This window comes from Salvelinus alpinus, chromosome 6 (assembly GCF_045679555.1).
Source record: "Salvelinus alpinus chromosome 6, SLU_Salpinus.1, whole genome shotgun sequence".
NCBI lineage: Eukaryota > Metazoa > Chordata > Actinopteri > Salmoniformes > Salmonidae > Salvelinus > Salvelinus alpinus.
Genome location: NC_092091.1, coordinates 37,490,187 through 37,511,344, shown reverse-complemented (window position 1 = coordinate 37,511,344; position 21,158 = coordinate 37,490,187). Strand labels below are relative to the sequence as shown.

Below are 21,158 nucleotides of genomic sequence, written 5' to 3'. Positions count from 1 at the left end.
CCATCCGTTTTGTCACCAAAGCCCCATACACTACACACCATTGCGATCTGTACGCTCTCGTTGGTTGGCCTTTGCTTCATACTCGTCGCCAAACCCACTGGCTACAGGTTATCTACAAGTCTCTGCTAGGTAAAGCCCCGCATTATCTCAGCTCACTGGTCACCATAGCAGCACCCACTCGTAGCACATGCTCCAGAAGGTATATCTCATTGGTCACCCCCAAAGCCAATTCCTCCTTTGGTCGTCTTTCCTTCCAGTTCTCTGCTGCCAATGACTGGAACGAACTGCAAAATTCTCTGAAGCTGGAGACTCATATCTCCCTCACTAGCTTTAAGCGCCAGCTGTCAGAGCAGCTCACAGATCACTGCACCTGTACATAGCCCATCTGTAAACAGCCCATCTATCTACCTACCTCATCCCCATACAGTATTTATTTATTTATCTTGCTCCTTTGCACCCCAGTATCTCTACTTGCACATTCATCTTCTGCACATCTACCATTCCAGTGTGTAATTGCTATATTGTAATTACTTCGCCACCATGGCCTATTTATTGCCTTAACTCCCTTATCTTAACCTCATTTGCACTCACGGTATATAGACTTTTTGTTTTCTTTTGTTCTACTGTATTATTGACTATGTTTTGTTTCTTCTATGTGTAAATCTGTGTTGTTGTATGTGTCGAATTGCTATGCTTTATCTTGGCCAGGTCGCAGTTGCAAATGAGAACTTGTTCTCAACTAGCCTACCTGGTGAAATAAAAAATAAATAAAATAAAAACTTTGAGACCAGGTCAGTTAATCTGGAAAATGTCAAGAACTTTGAAAGTTTTTGCAAGTGCAGTCGCAAAAACCATCAAGCGCGATGATGAAACTAGCTCTCGTGAGGACCGCCACAGGAAAGGAAGACCCAGAGTTACCTCTGATGCAGAGGATAAGTTCATTAGTTACCAGCCTCAGAAATTGCAGCCCAAATAAATGCTTCACAGAGTTCAAGTAACAAACACATCTCAACATCAACTGTTCAGAGGAGACTGTGTGAATAAAGCCTTCATGGTCAAATTTCTGCAAAGATATTTCTTGGGCCAAGAAACACAAGCAATGGACATTATACTGGTGGAAGTTTGTCCTTTGGTCGGATGAGTCCAAATTTGAGATATTTGGTTCCAACCGTTGTGTCTTTGTGAGACACAGAGTAGGATACCGGTGCCCCCGCACATTGACTCTGTACCGGTACCACCTGTATATAGCCCTGCTATTGTTATTTACTGCTGCTCTTTCATGATTTGTTATTCTTATCTCTTACTTTTTTTTGTAGGTATTTTCTTAACTGCATTGTTGGTTAAGGGCTTGTAAGTAAGCATTTCACTTTAAGGCCTACTACACCTGTTGTATTCGGTGCATGTGACAAATAAAATGTCTCCACGTGTGGTTTCCAACATGAACCATGGAGTAGGAGGTGCGATGGTGTGGGGGTGCTTTGCTGGTGACACTGTCAGTGATTTATTTAGAATTCAAGGCACTCTTTACCAGCATGGCTACCATGGCATTGTGCAGCGATATTCCATCCCTTCTGGTTGGCACTTAGTGGTACTATAATTTGTTTTTCAACAGGACAATGACCCAACACACCTCCAGGCTGTGTAAGCGCTATTTGACCAAGAAGGAGAGTGATGGAGTGCTGCATCAGATGACCTGGCCTCCACAACTACCCGACCTCAATCCAATTGAGATGGTTTGGGATGAGTTGGACTGCAGAGTGAAGGAAAAGCAGCTAACAAGTGCTCAGCATATGTGGGAACTCCTTCAAGGCTGTTTGAAAAGTTGTCCAAGTGAAGCTGGTTTTCCAAAGCTGTAATCAAGGCAAAGGATTGGATACTTTTAAGAATCTCAATATAAAATATATTTTGATTTCTTTAACTCTTTTTTGGTTACTACATGATTCCATATGTGTTATATCACAATGTTGATGTCTTCTCTATTATTCTACAACGTAGATGACAGTAAAAATAAAGAAAAACCCTTGAATGTGTAGGTGCAAAAACCTTTGACTGGTACTGTAATTGTTTGATTTACTGTAATATATTTTTGCATGTACACTGATTGGTTGATTCATTTCATGCTACACAAAAAATATAAATAACATACAGTTTTCTAAACTAATTCAATCTGTTAGAATTTTTTGCGCTTGTTACTGAGATAGTTGTTCTTGAGGTAGTCTCAGTATTCAATCTCCTCTACTCTGGCAGTCATTCTGAATGCAGGTTATGGGTAACTAACAATTACACTTGTTGGATATCTCTGGCTGGATTCCAATAGGAATCACACATCACTTTGCAAGCCAGCATAATGTGACTTGCAGGCCTGATGTGGCCTGTAAACCAGGAGATTCCTAACATCACTGTGTTAGGGTATAACTAGGTCCTCAAAGAAAGGCTTTATTATTTACAGTATGTATTGTCATAAATATGTATATTTTAAAGGCTAATAAGGCTGGTGGAACCATTCATAAAAGGTTCGAAGAACCCTCCAAAGGTAAAAGGGTTCACTGTAGAACCCTTCAAAGGGGTTCTTGGCAGAACCCTCCATAGAGAGTTCTAGGTAGAACCATATAGAGGGGATTCTTTGAAGAACCCTAAATAAAGAGTTCTAGTCAGAACCCTCTGCAAAGGGTTATACCCAGCACAAAAAAGGATTCCCCTATGGGGACAAACTGAAGAATCCTATATGTTTCTACACAGCACCTTTTTTTTTATTAGAGTGTACTTTTGACCAGGGCCCATCGGGACACAGGCATGCTTTTGACCCAGGCCCATAGTGACACAGGCATGCAAGTAGTGCAATATCAAGGGAATAGTGTGTCATTTGTGATGAATGAGCTTCAGACGGAAGAGTGAAAGTCAGAGACAGGAGCTGGGCTTCCAACTGAGAACACCCAGAGAGACTCATCCACCCATCCCTCTATCCCTCCATCTCATTCGCCCATCAGCCTACCACCCATGGCGCCAGCTTGTAAGTGCCTGGGGCATGGAGCTCAGCACAGCCCTCCGAGAGCAGATGAGATAACAGACCAAGAAACTGCAGCTAGCAACCACAGGAATGACATGGCCAGCTCCGCTTCCCAGAGCCCAAACAAATCTTTAATTATGATTTCATGGCTATAGCCTCTCACATCTTTATTGCATGATAATCATAAAAAAGAAGGCTCTTCCCTTTCTGATAATTATGATGCAGCCATGTAATCACAGACATGCTACTGAGCAGAGCAGGCTGGCGTAGTAGGCTATTTTGAGCAAAGATCGCCCACTTAGGGTTTAAGAAGCAGCCATCTCATCTTCCGGGGGGGGGGGTTCAAGATGAGAGGGAATACAAGTCATCTGAAGCTATTAATTTTCTTTTAAAGGCCTCATTATTTTTATCGTACAGGATTCCTTTTTTAGTTTTGGCGCTGGAGTGGTTTCTCTCTTTCATTTGGAATAAAAAATCTAATCAGGCTCTTCTCTCTTATTCAAATGCAGAGGGATGGGGGGAGGAAGAGGGGAGGGAGGAATATCGGGTTCTCTGGGAATGTAGGGATGGATTCCCAAGGAGGGAATAGATAAAACATTTAACATTAAGACAGACTGCATCCCAAATGGCACCCGATTCCCCTTTTGACCAGAGCCTATAGGGCTCTGGTCAAAAGTAGTGCACTATAAAGGGAATATGGTGCCATTTGGGACGCAGACCAAGACATGATGAAAGATTCCATTCTGCATCCAAGGGAACTCTGTCCTGGCTTGTTTAACTGAAGCCAATCAAGTTATCATGACTTCCAGTTCCAGTAGACTCCAGATCAAACGCTCTGGTCCACTCCACCTACTTCTTCCACCCCTCTATTCCACCTCCTCCTTCCACTTACCTATTCCACCGTCCTCCTTCTTCTAAACCTCCATCCTAAATCACCAGGGGTTCCTACACTGTGAAATCCAAGTGTTTAGGATCTGAACACATACCTAAACACTTTTCTGCAACACTTTTTAAACACGTCAAGGCATTTATAATTTCAATAAAAACACGTCACAGTGTTTGGATTGTAAACACCAAAACATGTTTATTCGTTGCCAGTGGCGATTTTAGCACGTAAATCTTGGTGGCAAAAAAACTAACATTTGGGAACGCATGCCAGCAAAGCCACTACACAACACAATGCTAAACAATTCATTAATTGCACTATAACGGTGACAAACTGTGCCCACAAAATGTTAGGGCCTACATAAAGCTGTCCCAACAGCAGAGTCATAACAGCAGTCCCAAAACCTTACCACTGCTACACCTGGCTATCAGCAGAGCCTCGTCTGGCAGCAAAACAGCTAATTCAGGCTCATTTACTGCCTTTAAAAAAAGCATAGCTGAAATGGCTGACTTGCTTAAACAAATGTGGTTTTTACTGACAATTGAGATGAACAAACTATGGCATAAGAGGACGACAAGCAGATAAGAGGCAATCCGTAATTTTGATTAAGACATTAATGAGTGAGCTAGGACGGCCGTAGTCAATGTAAATATTTGTTAAGCACTGTTTAAATGTACAGCGACAGAATTCAGAACATGGGCCATTCTTACAGTGATCTCCCTGTACACCAAGTCAGAACCATAGGAAAAATAAAGTGGGCATAAAAGCAGACAATGAAAGCTCTTACAATATTCAAAGATGACATTTATCTAAACAGGTTATAGGTTACATGTGCACCACCAAGTCAGAACAGTAGGCAAAATTATGAGGGGAAAAGGGAGCAAATGATTAGGGTGAGGCACATGGGCTACTAACAGTTTAATACACAACATACACTTCGTATTACTTCTTAGCTACAGTATAGGTATCTCACTGGAATATTACATAATTTATGTAGTTGTGTACAATACATTTTTGGACTCACCTTGTTGTCCTGTGCTCATTTGAACAGGAAGGTGGCGCGGGAGTTCTTCGTGGGCAAATTTTGTCATCAAACTTTGTCATCAAAGTCTAGCATTTTCTGGATTTATGGTGCTTTCAAGACAACTGGGAACTCGGAAAAAACAAGGTTGAATCATGATGACGTCAGTGGCCTCCAGGTCACAGCTCTAGTAAGAGGCCAGAGTTCCCGGCTTGGAATTCCGAGTTGGATGACCTTCAAAATGTATTTTCCCAGTCGGAGCTCGTTTATTCCCAAAATCCCAGTTGTCTTGAACTCACTGAAGTCAGATTTCCCAGTTCCAAGTTAAACAGTTGTTTTGAGCACGGCACAAATTATGCTAGATTGACAACATGGCCAATGTTGAATATTTGTCATTTTAAGCTTGGAATAGAGACCACCCTTAATGCCAGAAATGGGACCACACACCCACTCCATTGAATAGCAGGGTAGTGATTGCTTTGCAATGCTTGCAGTTAGCCACTGATTCCTTCCAAACCACTCAATGTTGAATTTGCGATTTCCAACTTGTTGTCTTATGTTTATGTCCAATGGCCGAAGAGCACCGATACATTTTATCTATAATTTCTCTTCATTATTTCTGTTCATAGGACACGGATTAAAAAGGATTTGCCAGTATATTGTCGACTTGATTCATGATGATAACTGCTAACTAAGATTTTGAAAGTATGATGTTCACATGATCAGTTCAATCAAAGCTACTGTAGATATAACGTGATTTGACGTCATTTTATCAATGACCTTGAGCGTTCTTAGATGGGCACTTCTAATGTAACCCTATGTTAGCACCCAAGGGGCTTGAATTTTCAAGCTCTACCCATAGATTTTGGCAGTAACGTAGTGTCCACATGAGTGACAGAACACTAAGCCAATCACGGCGCAACAAGAGAACATTACCAACCCCTACGCTCTGTATTTTCCACCGGCTGCCCCCACACTACCACAGAAAGCACTAAGCTAGGCTGAAAGACCTACATTTTGGAGCTGCCTTAAGAAAAAAAAAAAAAAACATGTTTGTATGCGGCTTTAACTCAATGATTATTATTATACATTGTTTGAAAACTGATATGTTATATCCCAAAATAACATGCAAAAAAAGGCAACCCTACCAGTCAAAAGTTTGGACACACCTAAGGGTTTTTCTTTATTTTTACTATTTTTCTACATTGTAGAATAATGGTGAAGACATCAAAGTAGTCATGTAATGACCAAAAAGTGTTAAACAAAACAAATGTTATATTTGACATTCTTCAAAGTAGCCGCCCTTTGCCTTGATGACAGCTTTGCACACTCTTGGCATTCTCTCAACCAGCTTCATGAGGTAGTCACCTGGAATGCATTTCAATTAACAGGTGTGACTTGTTAATTTGTGGAATTTCTTTCCTTCTTAATGTGTTTGAGCCAATCAGTTGTGTTGTGACAAGGTAGGGGTGGTATAAAGAGATAGCCCTATTTGGTAAAAGCTCAAGTCCATATTATGGCAAGAACAACTCAAATAAGCAAAGAGAAACAACAGTCCATCATTACTTTAAGACATGAAGGTCAGTCAATCCAGAACATTTCAAGAACTTTGAAAGTTTCTTCAAGTGCGATAGCAAAAACCATCAAGTGCTATAATGAAACTGGCTCTCATGAGGACCGCCACAGGAATGGAAGACCCAGAGTTACCTCTGCTCCAGAGGATAAGTTCATTAGAGTTAACTGCACCTCAGATTGCAGCCCAAATAAATGCTTCACAGAGTACAAGTAACAGACACATGTCAACATCAAATGTTCAGAGAAGACTGCATGAATCCGGCCTTCATGGTCAAATTGCTGAAAAGAAACCACTACTAAAGGACACCAATGAGAAGAAGAGACTTGCTTGGGCCAAGAAACATGACCAATGGACATTAGAAAAACTGTCCTTTGGTATGATGAGTGCAAATGAGAGATTTTGGATTCCAAACACAGAGTAAGTGAACAGATAATCTCCAGATGTGTAGTTCCCACCGTGAAGCATGGAGGAGGAGCTGTGATGTTGTGCGGTGCTTTGCTGGTGACACTGTCAGTGATTTATTAAGAATTCAAGGCACACTTAACCAGCATGGCTACCACAGCATTCTGTGGTGATATGCCATCCCATTTTGTTTACATTTTTCAACAGAACAATGACCCAACACACCTCCAGGCTGTGTGAGTGCTATTTGACCAAGAAGGAGAGTGACGGAGGGCTGCATCAGATGACCTGGCCTCACAATCACCGGACCTTAACCCAATTGTGATGGTTTCAGATGAGTTGACCCACAAAGTGAAGGAAAGCAGCCAACAAGTACTCAGCATATGTGGGAACTCCTTCAAGACTGTTGGAAAAGTTTTCGAAGTGAAGCTGGTAGTCCAAAGCTGTAATCAAGGCAAGGGGTGGACACGTTTTAAGAATATAAAATATATTTTGATTTGTTTAACACTTTTTTGGTTACTACATGATTCCATATGTGTTATTTCATAGTTTTGATGTCTTCACTATTATTCTACAATTTAGAAAATAGTCAAATTAAAGAAAAACCCTTGAATTATTAGGTGTGTCCAAACTTGCGACTGGTACTGTATATACAGTTGAAGTCGAAAGTTTACATACACATTCGCCAAATAGATTTAAACTCAGTTTGACAATTCTTGACATTAAATCCTATTAAAAATTCCCTGTCTTGGGTCAGTTAGGATCACCACTTCATTTTAAAAATGTGAAATGTCAGAATAATGGTAGAGAGAATGATTTATTTCAGCTTTTATTTCTTTCATCACATTCCCAGTGGGTCAGAAGTTTACATACACTCAATTAGAATTTAGGAGCATTGCCTTTAAATTGCTTAACTTGAGTCAAACATTTCGGGTAGCCTTCCACAAGCTTCCCACAAAAAGTTGGGTGAAGTTTGGTCCATTCCTTCTGACAGAGCTGGTGTAACTGAGTCAGGTTTGTTGGCCTCCTTGCTCGCACACACTTTTTCAGTTCGGCCCACAAATTTTCTATAGGACTGAGGTCAGGGCTTTGTGATGGCCACTCCAATACCTTGACTTTGTTGTCCTTAAGCCATTTTGCCACAACTTTGGAAGTATGCTTGGGGTTGTTGTCCATTTGGAAGACCCATTTGCGACCGAGCTTTAACTTCCTGACTGATGTCTTGAGATGTTGCTTCAATATATCCACATGATTTTCCTCCCTCATGATGCCATCTATTTTGTGAAGTGCACCAGTCCCTCCTGCAGCAAAGCACCCCCACAACATTGGCAACATGATGCTGCCAACAGTGCTTCACGGTTGGGATGGTGTTCTTCTGGCTTGCAAGCCTCCCCTTTTTCCTCCAATCATAACAATGATCATTTTGGCCAAACAGTTATAATTTTGTTTCATCAGGCCAGAGGACATTTCTTCAAAAAGTACGATCCTTGTCCCCATGTGCAGTTGCAAACCGTAGTCTGGCTTTTTTATGGCGGTTTTGGAGCAGTGGCTTCTTCCTTGCTGAGCGGCCTTTCAGGTTATGTCGATATGGGACTGTGGATATAGGTACTTTTGTACCGGTTTCCTCCAGCATCTTCACAAGGTCCTTTGCTGTTGTTCTGGAATTGATTTGCACTTTTCACACCAAAGTACGTTCATCTCTAGGAGACAGAACGCGTCTCCTTCCTGAGCGGTATGACGGCTGTGTGGTCCCATGGTGTTTATACTTGCGTACTATTGTTTGTACAGATGAACGTGTTACCTTCAGGCATTTGGAAATTGCTCCCAAGGATGAACCAGACTTGTGGAGTTCTACAATTTTTTGAGCTCTTGGCTGATTCCTTTTGATTTTCCCATGTTGTCAAGCAAAGCGGCACTGAGTTTGAAGGTAGGCCTTGAATTACATACACAGGTACACTTCCAATTGACTCAAATGATATCAATTAGCCAATCAGAAGCTTCTAAAGCCATGACATAATTTTCTGGAATTTTCCAAACTGTTTAAAGGCACAGTCAACTTAGTGTATGTAAACTTCTGACCCACTGGAATTGTGATACAGTGAATTATAAGTGAAATAATCTGTCTGTAAACAAATGTTTGAAAAATGATTTGTGTCATGCAGAAGGTAGATGTCCTAACCGACTATAGTTTGTTAACAAGAAATTTGTGGAGTGGTTGAAAAACGAGTTTTAATGACTCCAACCTAAGTGTATGTAAACTTCCGACTTCAACTGTACATAAGGTCACTTAGAAATGTCCATGTTTTTGCACGTTGTGTTAGCTAACCTAAGTTTAACATTTTAAAAGCTAATTGATCATTAGAAAACCCTTTTGCAATTGTGTTAGCACAGCTGAAAACTGTTGTCCTGATTAAAGAAGCAATAAACTGCCCTTCTTTAGCCTAGTTGAGTATCTGGAGCATCAGCATTTGTGGTTTCGATTACAGGCTCAGAATGGCCACACACAAAGAACTTTCTTCTGAAACTCGTCAGTCAGCGTTGTACGAGATCTTCAGTTTCTAGGCAATTTCTCACATGGAATAGCCTTCATTTCTCAGAACAAGAATAGGCTGACGAGTTTCAGAAGAAAGTTCTGAACGCTTAGGATATACAGTATAGGTGTTCACAACTGAACAGGACATTTGATTGAAAGTAGTGGGAGACACATTACTAGGTCTGGCCAGAAATGTACACACAAATAAACCATATTGACACCTTTTTGTTCTTGGGAACCAAAACAAAAGAAGATTTACAGCAGTAATGCCTCAGAGACGAGAGGTGCTGCTGGTTCTCACGCAACACGACGACACTACTGAGCCATGGAGAGAGTGCTGCCAAGACACACACACATGTGCGCAAGTATTCACACACGCACACACACCTCCCCCACACACACAAAAATCGACCTGCAACAAAACATGCTGGGAAATATGATAAGGAGGCCCCACCCACGTCTTTTTCACTCAGAGAGTTACTCACACAGTCGAGTAACAATAACACCACGAGATTCAAAATATTTCTTGAATCAAATGTCCTGTTTCATTGTGCTGAAATGTAGGTAAGGTGACTGACATTCCTAACACTAATCTGAATAAAAGACATAGAAAGTTACATCAATGACTAAATGCACTCTAAAAAGGACGATGGGAAAGTAAACACTAGTGTTTAAAATCTGAACACTTAGGCTATACAGTGTAGGTGTTCTTCTGGTTGGAAACTGACTGGAAAAAGCTGACTATCATGTTTTAATCTTGCATTCTAAACGCCTGTGTTTAAGATGAGAACACCTATCGGCACATCTAAATCTCTAATATTTCAGTTTTAAACACTGACGTTTAGGTTATAAATGTGTCACATGTATTATGTTTTTACAGTGTACGTCGCTGTCTTACAGTTACACGACTATCAGGCCTAATTAGCAACTATACTGCTGAGTTGGTGTTCACACGGGAGCTCTGAACAGTCACTTTGGTGTTTTATTAATTTTTAGTAACTGCCTGAGAATAGCTCTATGATGACAAAGTGGCGAACATAACGGGTGTGTTCGTAAATTCAATCTGGAGTGCCAGTGTGTGCTCAGAGTGCGCTCTGGGCGTTCCTAAATTCAGAGCTTTGTCAAGTTGTCCTTTGTAAATTCAGAGTGTTTCGCTCTCGGGGGGGTTCAGAGCGCACACTGGACGCTCTGGCGAGGAGTAGGCTTGATCTGAGTGTTCTGACCTCACAACGGAAGTCCAGCACCCAAGCTAACTGGCTAACATTGGCTGGCTTGCTAGCTACTTCCAGACACAAATAAGAGAACAACTCACTCTGACCATTTCACTCACCCTAGCAGAGCTGGTTAGGCTGTTTTCATGTTATCCAGAGAGTTGGTGACTGTGCTGCTGGCAACAATTTAATGACGCTTTCTTACTGACGTTTACTGACACCGGCCACATTCATCAGGTTTTGAGCGTTCGTAAATTCATCAGTTATTTTGCGCTCTGGCACACTCATACGAGAGTGCTCAGAAATCAGATTAGAGAGCCGGAGTGAATTTACGAACGCACCCAAAGTAAGATACATTCTAAACTAGAATGCGTAGAATCTCCATAGCCTAATACAGTATCTTAAATTCTGAAACTACCTTGACGTAATGAGTGATGCATCAATGTTCCATTAGCGGCCCAGTATTGATGGGTTCTGGGAAACTGAAGATAAATTAATTTGGAGCTGTGGCTGTGGTTCCATTAGTAGCCACAGAAAAGAGGCCAAGAAAAGCCCTAGCTCCTGCTCCTAAAACCCTGTGCTTAGTCTGCAGACTCTGAACTGACAATCTGGAGTTGTCACTACCTGTTTGGCATTAGGAACAGATGCTCCAGTCAGTCTGATACCTTTTTCTTTCCCCTCACAGACAATGTAAAAAGCTCCGGAGCAGACATTCCCAGCCCCAGGGGGACTTTCTGTGCTGTTAGAGCTGGATTTCCCTTTGACACTGTAAGGTGAGTCAGGGACCTCTGTCTCTACTAGGACGGTATCAGAATATGAAGTGAGATACACACGCACAGGAGCACGCACATATGCTGGAGCACGCACATATGCTGGAGCACGCACGCACACACGCACGCACGCACACACACTCTCTCTCTCTCTCAATTTGCCAACAACAACAATACATAACATAAGAAAAACAAACAAACACATCATAACAGTATGCATCACTGAGCCATGTGCAACTTCCATTACAGCATATACACATACAGGAAAAGGAGTTCACAGGACAGTCAATTTGCGGGAGACAGAGTGTATTCAACAACACAACATAACATTAAGTTCAGCAGCCCTCACACAGTCCAAGTGGCTACCACAACTGTAAATCCACGTCTTACTAAAAGCTAAATGTGGTTGAGGTGATTCAAGCTAAAGTTGTGTTAGCTAAAGTTGTGTTTCTGTTTTCTGTTTGACAGAGCACAGCAAGGTTCAGGACTATTATAACACAACACGCAGGCCTGCTTGTATGTGTGTGTGTGTGTGTGTGCGTGCGTGCGTGTTTGCACAACCATACCTTACCTGGCAGGTAGACAGAGAGCTAGACAGGTATTAATCTGACTTTAGCTTGAAAGTAGTGGGAGACACATTACTCAGTCTGGCCCGAAAATTACACACAAATAAAACACCTTTTTTTTTCTTGGGAACCAAAACAAAAGAAGATTTACAGCAGTAATGCCTCAGAGACGAGAGGTGCTGCTGGTTCTCACGCAACACGACGACACTACTGAGCCATGGAGAGAGTGCTGCCAAGACACACACACCTGCGCACAAGTCTGGACACACGCACTCACACCTCCCCCCAAACACAAGCAGGTATGCACACACGCACTCACCATGTACAAAGTGTGTGAGTGCACATGTGCGTGAGTGCACATTATGCAGTGTGCATCATGTCTTCAGCAGCACTTTCTCACCAGCCTCAGAAACAAATAAAGACAACACAGGGCCATCTGGGACACGGACTAGAGCTCACAGTTCTGCCTCAGCACCCCCGGGGCTCCACGCCTCCCAACCAGAATCCTCACACACTCCCCCAACACTCCCCACACACTCCCCTACCTACACCCTCTACACTTGCCCACTCCGAGCCCAACACCTACACACTCCCAGCACCACCAGCCAATCTCACACAACACACTTGGTAAGTAAGGAGTCCAAGCTGATTGGGAGGAAAGGAGAGGGGGGGGGGTCTACATGAGAACTTCACAACAGGAGATGAAAAGTTCAGTTGAACTCTGGACAGGGACCTGCTGTGAGAAGGTTGCTGACTGAATGAAGAACGGAGAGTAAAGGTGGAGAAGCATGACTATCTATGTGTATATGAAGGTCTAGATAGAAAGAGGATGCAGAGAGATAGATAGTGAAAATAGAGAGTAGAAATAAGGGGTGAAAATGGCCTAGGGAAAAAAGAGGTATGGAGAATGGAGCGGAGGGAATTGGACTCGGCTATGGCATTGTAAATATGCTCCGTTAAGGTCATGTGTAGGTTATGCCTCTAATATCACAGTATTACAAGGCGTTTTCAGGAAGAAGAGCTACTTCATCCAGTTATATAAAGGACATAACAGGGTGGAAATGGTCAATTTCATGCCGTTTCACAAGACTTACCGCTACCACAGACGGTATGTCTTGAGTCTGGCAAGAGATACTTCCCTGTCTATCTCTTTCAATTCTACAGTTAACCGCTCCTAGTCTAACTGCTTGAGGGAAAGGGAAGGAGAGAGTGTTAGTCCCCAGATAGACAGTGAGATGGAGAGAGAGGGATTGGGATAGAGATAGAGAACAGAGAGCACTCCCAACGGCCCTCACTGACAGCACCGCACCCAGCACACACTACACATTTCTCCTACTCACATAGTCCGTCGAATCCTCAACGTTCCACTAATGATAGGGAGCAGACAGAAGGGAGGGAGAGAGGAGGTCAAACACAGAACAGCACAGACAGAACTAAAAAAAAGATGTGACTTTTTTTTAAATCTGTAGTTAGGAAAAGGGCCATAGGCTATACTACAGGCACTACAATAGTGGCATGCTCAATGTGTCTGTTCAGGTAATTAGTGACTGGTAGAGAGGGAGAAGAAGCTAGATGGGGGAGGGAAAGGGTTAACATGCAGTAATGAATACAGGTAGATGGGTGGAAGGAGGGTGGTTGCTCTCCACAGCGTCACCTAGTGAGCACTGCACCATGTCCTGAGGGGGAATCTGTTGGTGGGAGTACCATGCTGCTACACCTACTGTGTGGGTTCATCGATCAGGGTAAGGCAATTATCTAAACACAATGTTAGTCTTCTGCTTTAGCCGAGAGAACACTGCCAACTTACCTGCAACGTCCTTCCAACCTCCTGCAAACATTTACTGTGTCTGAAAACATGTCAATATGTATCCAACCCTAAGAGAAAACGGCCTGGTTTTGAGACACAAATCAACTACCTTGTTTTTCCATTGGTATAATTGAAGCCTTTTTTATATTTCAGATGGCCAATATTAAAGAAGGTTGACATCAAAGCCAGGATGATACGATAAGAGCTAAAACAAAAAGGAAGATATAAAACACTGCCTCTGAGCTGAGCACGCTGCTAATTCTTAAATAGGGTATGGAAATAGAATGCATGCATTATTAGAGTCTAACTGGGTCTTCAAATGGCTGACTATAACGAGAGAGAGAGAGAGAGAGAGAGAGAGAGAGAGAGAGAGAGAGAGAGAGAGAGAGAGAGAGAGAGAGAGAGAGAGAGAGAGAGAGAGAGAGAGAGAGAGAGAGAGAGAGAGAGAGAGAGAGAGAGAGAGAGAGAGAGAGAGAGAGAGAGAGAGAGTAGACTTCTAAGGATGCAACTCCCATGATATTACACTTCAGATCTCGAAAATACTAGCAGAGATGGTATGAGAACTAGAGGGAGGGAGATTACAAAGACAATAGAGCGAGTTAGAGAAGGAGATTTGTTGCGTTCTTTGTCTGATCTGTGCTTCTTCTTCCTGTTTATTCCTTTCATACTCAATACTCCATCGCACAACACAACATATACTCAACCGCTCAGCTTCCTGCCTCGTACATTACAGAAGACTTCCACCATGCAGCTTCCAGAGGGGGGGCTTTAAATGCGGAAGACACATTTCAGTTGAATACATTCAGTTGGACAACTGACTAGGTATCCCCCTTTCCCAGTCATGTGTGTGCGCGCGTGCATGAGCGGACGAGTCTCACTGAGAGAGAGAGAGAAGTAGAGAGCTTAAGATCCTCTCCTGTGCTGCTGTAATGTGTCTGTCATTGAGTTGAGATTACATTTCACCTTCAGAGGTTAGAGCCCTTTTGCCTATTCAGCAGCCAGTCTGGGGATTAAATTGTTCTCCTTCGCTGTGAGGTACCTGCACCACCTATTCCCTTCATTCACACTTCCCTTTCAAATAAAGCTGGACAGAGCCCCTTAAACTCTACATTCAGGCTCCAGCCCCCTCCCAGCCCCCCAATAAGCTTGCCCTGTCCATCCCTCCCTCCCCATACTTCCCAAGCCAGACCTAGCCAGTAGAGGCTATTCATCCTCTAAGTAAAGGCAGTAATGGTTGATAGAGATTCAACTTAGTCTGTCTCTCTCGCTCACTCTCTCTCACTCGGCCTCCCTCTGCCTCTATCTCTCTCTCTGCCTCTCTCTCTGACTCTCTCTCGCCCGCTCTAACTGAAACCCACGACACGTAGCAGGTGCCACAGCAGAATTGATTCAGAGACACTTGGGATTTGTATTCCACTCCACGACCTTGCTGACTAAAGGAAAATAAAAGATAAAGGGGCACAGCGGCACGCTTCTTTTTCTAGCTGCTTAAAAAATTACCTTATCATAAACAAGGGCTGCAGGGAGGGTGTACTGGGCCTGCAGGGCTGGGGACAGTGAGCTGAGAATCAGCAATATAGCCTAGTCCCCTATTGGAAGTGCACGTTCTGCACTAAATCAAGGAAAGATGCATCATCATAGCACAGCAAACACTAGGCAGAATAAAAATAGTCTGAGGAACTGTCTCTCTGTTTCATGAAGTAACCGCTGTGTTCCTTTCACTAGGAAGGATTCTGTCTGGAATTGTGTGTGTTCATATCTAGCCGAAATCGTAATATCTCCCATTTATAACTTTTGATCATACACTATTTCCTTCGTAGCAGTCTCAGTTGCTTGGAAGAAAAGTTATTGAATGGGATAAGCTTATTCCAGAAACTGAAGTGACATTTTAAAAACACCTTTGGCAACATCCTCAGATAGAGCTACAGACATTCTGTGGCATTATACTGTATGTGATGTGAAAAACTTCGGAGTTGAGAGTACTCCCGAAACAGAAATGACTTAGCCGGAGGCTATTCCGTCACACAACACAAATGTTTATCTCCAGAACCCATAAAAACACTTGACAACAAAGTCAATAACCCGAAGATGAGGGAAGGGAAAGGGTCAGGTAAAAGATTGACACATTGTCCTTACACAGTGAACCATGAGAAAAGAGAGTGCATTTCGCTTAAGTTGAGTGGAATTGAGTGGAAAAGCACTTTGATAGAACATTTTGTGAGTATTGACTATAGTTTTTAATGGAGGAGGTGGGGAGGTGAAGAGTGTAGGTGGGACTGAACTCTACATGACCCTGTAGCCTTGGAATAGCTGCCAGTCACAGCAGCCTTCTGTGTGTGAGGTCACGGCTGTGTGACGGTGGTCCCTGAGGGCCAAACTGAACACGTCAAAGTCACTTTAGCCTGTTTGACCCTGTGTGAAATAAGGAATAGGGTGCTATTTGGGATGCACCCTCTGACTGGGCACTGTTCATGCAGTATGTGTCACACAGTGCAGGTCAAAAGGTATTCCACTGCTTGAGCCACACACTCACTGACACCAGAAAGGTCAATTCTACTGGACTGCAGGACTCTGGACAACACTACAGCGATAATCAACTCTGCCCTGCTGCACAGTTCCATGAATAGGAAACTAGACCTTTCAATTTGCTGTTACCAGAGGTCCTCTAACTCCAAGGTCATGGGTTCAATTCCCGCAAGGATCGCATAAACTAAGTGGCATATAGTACCTTATTCCTCTTGGAGTGACTATAAGTACTGTAAACCTATAAGGAGCCACTGGTCTGCCTGCGCTTTAGTTCTAGATAGTAATGCTACTAAACAATAAACTGAACAGTACTGGACCCAAAAAACAGATTGGAATTTTTCAATAATACAGTTGGCACTTACATTTTTTTTTTTTGCTGTTTGAAAACCAATATCTCTCAAGAATGGAAGGTTGGAGATTGGCCAAAAATTGCAAAGATCTGAAGAATCTAGATGACTTTTCTTCAGAAGGGATTTCACAATGGCAGTTTTTATTCCAGGGGGAAAATGCCTGTTAACAGGGAGTGATTACCAATAGCGTGTACTTCTTCTGATATGCAATTAGAAACTGTTTTGCAGAAGGTGGAGGGGATAGGATCGAGAAGGCAGGTGGAAGGCTTAAGTTGTGATATCACTTTCCTGAGCACGTCTGTGTCAACCACAGGGAAAATCAATCCATAGATCCTTTGCCTGGTAGACTGGGGCACAAATCATCAAACTTCTCATCAGGTTTTGCTTGACTGATACCCAGCCTAATGTTTGTTATCTTATCTCTGAAATATGCTGCAAATGCATCACATTCAGATGTGGAGGAAAGTTCACATAGGTTTGCGGGGGTAGGATTTATCAGGACATCAATGGTCGAGAAGAGCACTCTCAAATTATTCTGATTATTAGTGATCAAATTGGGAAAATTAGCCCATCTGGCATTTCTAATTGCCAAGTTGCTCTCTCAGAATATAATAATGGACCTGCAACTTTGAAAGAAAAAGCCTCAGAGATGCTCTGTCAGGATGAATTATCTGGGCAGATGTTGCTAAAGGAGCCAATAATTCACAGACCGCAGCAACAGAGGGAAACTTTCCGAATAGCAACCCAGAGAAAAGCATTCGGGTGCAAAGGTCTCTCTCAGAATGCTAAGTTGCTCTCTCAGAATATCATAATGGAACTGCAACTTTAAAAAGAAAGCCTCAGAGATGCTCTGTCAGGATGAATTATCCGGGCAGATGTTGCTAAAGGATCCAATCATTCACAGAACGCAGGAACAGAGGGAAACTTTCAGCACAGCAACACAGAGACAAGCATTAGGGTGCAAAGGTCTACCAGAATATGTTGTAATTTTCTTTATTTCATCATTCCTCTGACACTGAATAAGAATAAACGTATGTGATAACAGCTGTAGAATAACAAACCCTTTCTATTTTATAATAGAAACAACAGTAGACTGTAGACTGTTTAGTGCCTGCTTTTCCAACTTAGAACTAAAGACCTCAGCTGAAAACATCTTTTTAAGTAGCAGACACTTCTAACACAGTTAGTGCAACACCCACAGTGACACAACCTCGTCTCATTATAAAATTGCTATATCTATAGTTGATAATACAATGTTCCTGTGTGCAATGTATCTCATAATTTCCTGTGATCAAATTACTTTCTTCCTGGCACTTGACTGTGACAGCACTCACTCTCTCTCGCACTCTTTCGCTCTCTCTCGCACTCTCTCGCTCTCTCTCGCACTCTCTCGCTCTCTCGCTCTCTCGCTCTCTCGCTCTCTCACTCCCTCTCCATCTGTCCATCTCTCTTTTAATGAAGTGTGTCCCATTACCTGTCCTTTAGCAGCGTAGCGACTACAATCCTTTTCGGAACATTTAGTTTTGTGGCGGCTGGCCGTTCAGTGAGCTTTCATACATCTCTATGGTCATGCACGGCAGTAGGCAGTATATGTATCGGTGCAGTTAGTTTCACACACAGCTGCCTGCCTGAAACATATTTAAGCATGCCTGGCAGCTCTCCTTGAACATGAAGGAAATACCTAAGGGATATATGTTACATGGTAGGAGAGAAGACTATCTAGTTGTTAGAAGCAACTGTACCACTGTTAATAAGCAGCACTATAGCTTTCAACTGAAGTGTTTGGAAAGTATCTGCTGGCTACACTTGTGTAGAAGACACTAACAACTAAAAACGTACACAACTGGGACCTTCAAGTGGTAGCTATTTGTCAAAGAGAATGTGTGTATTGCCATTTGTGAAGTTACACTACGCACTGTGAAGGCAATCAGAAAGAGAGAGAGAGCCCTTCTCTCCTCTTTTCTCTCCTCTTTTCTCTGTGCAGTAAATATATGCCAGAGTGTGGGCTTCAAGCACCAATGCTGCCCTTGTTTATAGGTAATCACTCCTTACCACCCACACACAACGACACTCTCCCTCCCTCTCTTTTTCTCTCCTATCTTTCTCTCTCTCCTTTCTCGTCTGCCCTATTTCCCTTCCTCTTTCTCTCAATCTTTTTCCTCCACTCTCTCTTCAACTATCTCACCCTTTCTCCCTCCTCTCTCTCTCTCTCTCTCTCTCTCTCTCTCTCTCTCTCTCTCTCTCTCTCTCTCTCTCTCTCTCTCTCTCTCTCTCCCCATCTCCTTCTCCTTCTCCCCCTGCCTCTCTCAGTGACCAGTCTCTGCTGAAGCATCCGTTTTTTCCCCGAGCTCCAGGATAGATTGATAGATTAGGACCGTCTTATCTGATCAGACAAGCCTTCCCGCTTCACAGCCATCAAGCCTTCCGCTCCAGGTGTCCAAAAATAAGCCTGACTTCAAACCTCAAAACAACCAGCGTGTAGAAAAACAACACTCTGTTTGTTCACGAGCAGAGAGAGAGAGAGAGAGAGAGAGAGAGAGAGAGAGAGAGAGAGAGAGAGAGAGAGAGAGAGAGAGAGAGAGAGAGAGAGAGAGAGAGAGAGAGAGAGAGAGAGAGAGAGAGAGAGAGAGAGAGAGAGAGAGAGAGAGAGAGAGAAGGAAAGAGTCAGGTATAAACAAAAATGGTATAAGCGTCGTAAAGCACAGGGCAGGGAGTTGGCAATTAAGCCTTTATGTTCCCCAGTGTCTCTAACCCCCACGGCCAATAATTTGATATGGTGGAATTTACTCTGTCATTAAGGGTTTTGTCATAAGCGTGACGAAGAGAGCGGTAGTCCAAGCCTGATTGCTGTTCTATAGAGACCATCCACAGCCACAGTAAAATGGCGAAGGGATTTTGAAAGCTTCCTTCAACTCAAAAACAACACACTACTAGGCTTACACTAGAAAAAAAGGGTTACAAAAGGGTTCTTCGGCTGTCCCCATGGGAGATCCCTTTTTGGTTCCAGGTAGAACCCTTTTCGGTTTCAGAACCAAAAAGGTTTCTTCAAAGAGTTATCCTATAGGGACAGCCTGAAGAACCCTTTTATGTTCAAGACAGTGAGAGTGTAGAGTGATGACAGCTTATAGTCTAGCTAATGTGTTCATTTCACTAAAATGCTGTTCTCTCTCTATGCCCTTGGTTGGTAGGTCTATAGTGATCACAGCTTCTAGTCTTGCTAATATGTTTCTCTGCAATGAGCTTCTCTCTGTCCTCGGGTGTGTAACACTGTATAAGCAACCGAGGGGAATGTTTATGGCCTCTTTCGAACAGATCTAGTCCCCAGACTTCATCAGTAGCAGTGGCCAGAGAGCCTGTTTTTCATGGAGCTGACAAGGACGCAGGCACCATAAATATGGACACAGCACAGCCAGCCGCCATGGTATGAGGAGCTCTCCACTGGCATAAAGATCTGAGCCTGGCAAAACAGCCCACTTAAAGTGATTCAGCACCGCACCAGGGACGGAATCAATCCATCACAGAAAATCGTGTGATGTGTATACGACAGACCGAGAGAGATCCAACAACACAGAGTGAGTGAGTGAGTGAGTGAGTGAGTGAGTGAGTGAGTGAGTGAGTGAGTGAGTGAGTGAGTGAGTGAGTGAGTGAGTGAGTGAGTGAGTGAGTGTGTGTGTGTGTGTGTGTGTGTGTGTGTGTGTGTGTGTGTTGTATATGACAGAGATCCAAACAACACACCGTGGAAAGAGTCAGCCAAATAAGGCCATATGCATGCATGGCAGAACAGATTCCAATGAAGAGGACTAAGGAAACTACTGCAGTATTCTAAAATGAAAACACTCCACTGGCTTGGCAAGATACAATTAATAAGATACATTACAAATGAAAACAGACAAAACTCTATGAATGAAGGTAGTAGGAAAAAAACGTGTGTGAGTCTGTATCGTGGATGTTTGAGTATGTGTGTGTGTGTGTGTGTGTGTGTGTGTGTGTGTGTGTGTGTGTGTGTGTGTGTGTGTGTGTGTGTGTGTATTGCTCCACACTGTACGTGTAGAGATATGTCTATTCAGTGACTTATACTTACTGTATATGCCAAGTGTGCAAAACTGTCTTCAAGGCAAAGGGTGACTACTTTGAATAATCTCAAATATAAAATATATTTTGATTTACTTCATGATTCCATGTGTTATTTCATAGTTTTGATGTCTTCATATAAAAATATTTTTTTAAAGTCTGGAATGAGTAGGTGTATCCAAACTTTTGACTGATACTGTACACACATTTAAAACATTTTGCGTGTTGTGTGTGTGCGTGCGTGTGCATCTATCGGTAACACATGACATACACACAAAAAATAGGTCCCATGGGGGCGAGGCGTTGTGCCGTGAGGTGTTGCTTTATTTGTTTTTTGAAACCAGGTTTGCTGTTCACTTGAACTATATGAGATGGAAAGGAGTTCCATGCAAACGCGGGTCTGTAAACTACTGTACGCTTTCTTACATTTGT

At 42.8% G+C, this 21,158-nt stretch overlaps 1 protein-coding gene across 18 annotated transcripts in view; it reads right to left on the bottom strand.

Annotated features, from left to right (window-relative positions):
• Positions 1–21,158, bottom strand: part of LOC139578647 (receptor-type tyrosine-protein phosphatase F-like) — a 432,132-nt gene that overhangs the window by 67,690 nt on the left and 343,284 nt on the right. For 11 of the 18 annotated variants that reach the window (XM_071406531.1, XM_071406533.1, XM_071406534.1 and 8 more), the window contains one exon: positions 13,313–13,339. The exons of the other annotated variants lie outside the window; for them this stretch is intronic. In XM_071406531.1, the coding sequence (XP_071262632.1) occupies positions 13,313–13,339 (27 nt within the window). The remainder of the gene's footprint in view (positions 1–13,312; positions 13,340–21,158) is intronic. 18 annotated transcript variants of the gene reach the window in all.